Here is a 3,303-nt window from a genome sequence, read left to right as displayed (position 1 = left end):
TCCACAAAGCCCATTTCAGAGTGACAGAAGAAGCATCTGCTCTATGATAATATTGGGGGACCTGATCACATCTCTCAGCACTGGACAGATCATCTAGGCAACAGGTTAACAGAGTAACCATTATTCTTTCAGAAGGAGAGAAGAAATCTAGAGGGGGGAGAGGGAGGGAGTGGGGGAAGGGGAGAGGTTGGACAAGGGGCATAAAGAATAATTAGGATTTGTAACAATATATATGCTAGTAATACTGATTTAATCAACATATCTCAATGTTCAACCCAAAAAATATGTATAATCGATTTTGACTCAATAAATAAAATAAATTAATAATTTAAAAAAAAAACATGAGTGAGGCCGAACTACTGTATATCCCAAGAGCTGCTTGTAAGGTCTGCATGGCTGTTTAAGGCTGTCAAATCTTAAAATTTTTTGTAACAGTTCATTCATTATTAACTGCTATTTGCAGAAAAATTTCAAGCTACACTTTAAGCAAAATAAAAACTTTACATTCTAAAATAAATTACTGAAAATTGGGACGACAAAAAACCAAAAAAATCCTCCCATTCACTCTAGTATTCTAATACATGCACTTTGAGCATTTTGATATACTTTTAGTCTTTTTTTTCCCTAGGTAATTCTTTAAAAAACACAACTGTGATTATCAAATGTGTATATGTGTACGTTCTATGCCACTCTTCTCACTAACAAACCAAAAGCATTATTTCATGCTGCTAAAGTGTCATAAAATTCACTTTAGCTGCATAACTTTTGTTTAAAATGGGCTGGCCAGGGGGCCGGCCTGTGGCTCACTCGGGAGAGTGTGGTGCTGATAACACCAAGACCATGGGTTCAGATCCCATATAGGGATGGCCGGTTGGCTCACTGGGTGAGTGTGGTGCTGACAACACCAAGTCAAGGGTTAAGATCCCCTTACCAGTCCATCTTTAAAAAAAATAAATAAATAAAATAAAATAAAATGGGCTGGCCAGTTAGCTCACTTGCTTAGAGCATGGTGTTACAATACCAAGGTCAAGGTTTCAGATTTCCATACCAGCCAGCCTCCAAAAAAAAAAAGTAAGCTGTTTAAATTGAAAATATTCTATATAACTACACTTTAATATTTTAATGCATGTATATTTTTCTCAAAAATCAAAATGAACAAGTCCCTACTGTTAAATAAAACTAGTCTTGTATCTGTTCTCTGTAATGGTAGTAGTCACTGTAAAAACACGATTAGAACCTAAATAAATAGACAAATGTAGGGCCAGCCCGTGGCTCACTCGGGAGAGTGCGGTGCTGATAACACCAAGGCCACGGGTTCGGATCCCATATAGGGATGGCCGGTTTGCTCACTGGCTGAGCGTGGTGCTGACAACACCAAGTCAAGGGTTAAGATCCCCTTACCGGTCATCTTTAAAAAAAAAAAAAAAGACAATCTGTTGTTAAATCCACCTTGGAAGTTAAAAATTCATTTCCTTTAAAATATTCCCCAAATATGTTGGCTCCTCAATTGGTCCTGATTATTCAGTACTCAGGATGAATACTAGAATACAGTGTGCCAACTAGCATGCCCTGGCAATATTTCAAGTATCAAGAATTATTATTTATTGAGATACTGTGCTAAATGGTTTTGTATGTGTGTGTGTACACACTAAATGCTTTTTACACACATTATCTCATTATCCTCGTAATAACCCTGGTGAGGTATTAGTATTATCCCCATTCTAAAAATGAGATAGTGGGAGGCTAACTTGCCCTGGCTCACACAGAGACCAGAGCTGAGATTCTCAGCCAGACTATCTGACTCCAAGGCCCATGCCCATCACCACCACACTTCATGGCTTCTTCTGTTTCTGTGTAGATTTAAATACCCAATGCTCAGCATCATTTTGTCATCTGCCATAGTCTCTGGCAGCAAATGTATGAAACACCTAGCAGAAGGATTTTGGTGAAGTAATTCAGGAAGGCAACAGAGTACAATGGCAACAGACAGAAACATGGTAAAGAGTGAGAACCTTGCCCTAAGATTAAAGGCTCTGAAAGCCAAAGTCCGTACATATGTCAGTCACTAAAGCTCAGTGTCAACCCTTTAAGTGGGGAGGAAAAAAAAAAAAAAAAAAGGAATATATACCTCAGAAAAGTCTCTTCTAAGCTAAAGAAGTACAGTCATGGATCACTGTCAGCAGCAACATCTTCAAAAATGATTAAAAAAAACCCCATCAAAACAAAACTGTATTTATTGAGTCTGGAGATGAGAAAACTTTTAACATAGTCCTGGCTCCTAGAAAACTCCTCTCCTAACCCTCTAAGGTTCCTGGAGAAGTACAGCAGACAAAAGAGAGGAAGACTCCTTACCCACGAGAGGAGTGCAGCCGCCCGGGTCGCATGGAGTGTCATCTTGGTGATACCAGACAGTCACCCCAACGCACCTGGAACCCAAGAGAGGAGGAAGAGTAGTTAATCATATCAGACAACCATGATGAAGGAGTAGAGGAAAAACAGTTTCATTTACCAGCTCTGAACACTTAAATCACTCTTCATGTGGCACTTAATCCACCAAGGCAACATGGGAATTATTTATTTATTTATTTATTTATTTACTTATTTTTAAAAAGATGAGCGGTAAGGTGATCTTAACCCTTGACTTGGTGTTGTCAGCACCACGCTCAGCCAATGAGTGAACCGGCCATCCCTATACGGGATCTGAACCCATAGCCTTGGTGTTATCAACACCACACTCTCCCGAGTGAGCCACTGGGCCAGCCCCAACATGGGAATTTTTTAGAGAGCTCATAAAGCTTATCATGTCAGAGCTGACAGTAAAGAATCCTGCATTTAATCAGTGTCCACAAACTCCCCATGCAAACTTTTAGTTCCACACAAAACACGAGACTCAAAGCTGGTCTTCAACCCTGCTGTTTGGGACATGGTACCCTTAAACGTGGAACAAATGTGGATTTTCAGACAGACCTGGGTCTGAATGCTGATTCCGTGTGACCATGGTCATGTGACCTTGGTCAAGTAACATAACCTCTTTTAGTCTCAGTTTCTTCATCCACAAAATGGGATCTGCAGGGCCGGCCCGGTGGCGCACTGGATAGTGCGCCGCTTGGGAAGCGCGGCGGCGCTCCCGTCCGAGGGTTCGGATCCCATGTACAGACCGGCTCCCGCTCACTGGCTGAGCGAGGCGCGGGAGCAACGCCGAGGCTTGTGATCCCGTCGCCGGTCCCCGGTCCGGTACGGGGGCAACACTGAGGGTTGCGATCCGTTGCCGGACACGGAAAAAAGACAAAAAAAAAAAAAAAA

At 41.5% G+C, this 3,303-nt stretch overlaps 1 protein-coding gene across 6 annotated transcripts in view; it reads right to left on the bottom strand.

Annotated features, from left to right (window-relative positions):
• The window catches only part of NUMA1 (nuclear mitotic apparatus protein 1), a 46,454-nt gene that overhangs the window by 36,039 nt on the left and 7,112 nt on the right, over positions 1 to 3,303 (bottom strand). For all 6 annotated transcript variants that reach the window (XM_008566983.1, XM_008566979.1, XM_008566985.1 and 3 more), the window contains one exon: positions 2,353 to 2,426. In XM_008566983.1, the coding sequence (XP_008565205.1) occupies positions 2,353 to 2,394 (42 nt within the window). In that variant the 5' untranslated portion in view covers positions 2,395 to 2,426. The remainder of the gene's footprint in view (positions 1 to 2,352; positions 2,427 to 3,303) is intronic.

The sequence above is a fragment of the Galeopterus variegatus genome, unplaced genomic scaffold, assembly GCF_000696425.1.
Source record: "Galeopterus variegatus unplaced genomic scaffold, G_variegatus-3.0.2 Scaffold283, whole genome shotgun sequence".
In the NCBI taxonomy this organism is placed as follows: domain Eukaryota; kingdom Metazoa; phylum Chordata; class Mammalia; order Dermoptera; family Cynocephalidae; genus Galeopterus; species Galeopterus variegatus.
This window is presented reverse-complemented; position numbering and strand designations above follow the sequence as displayed.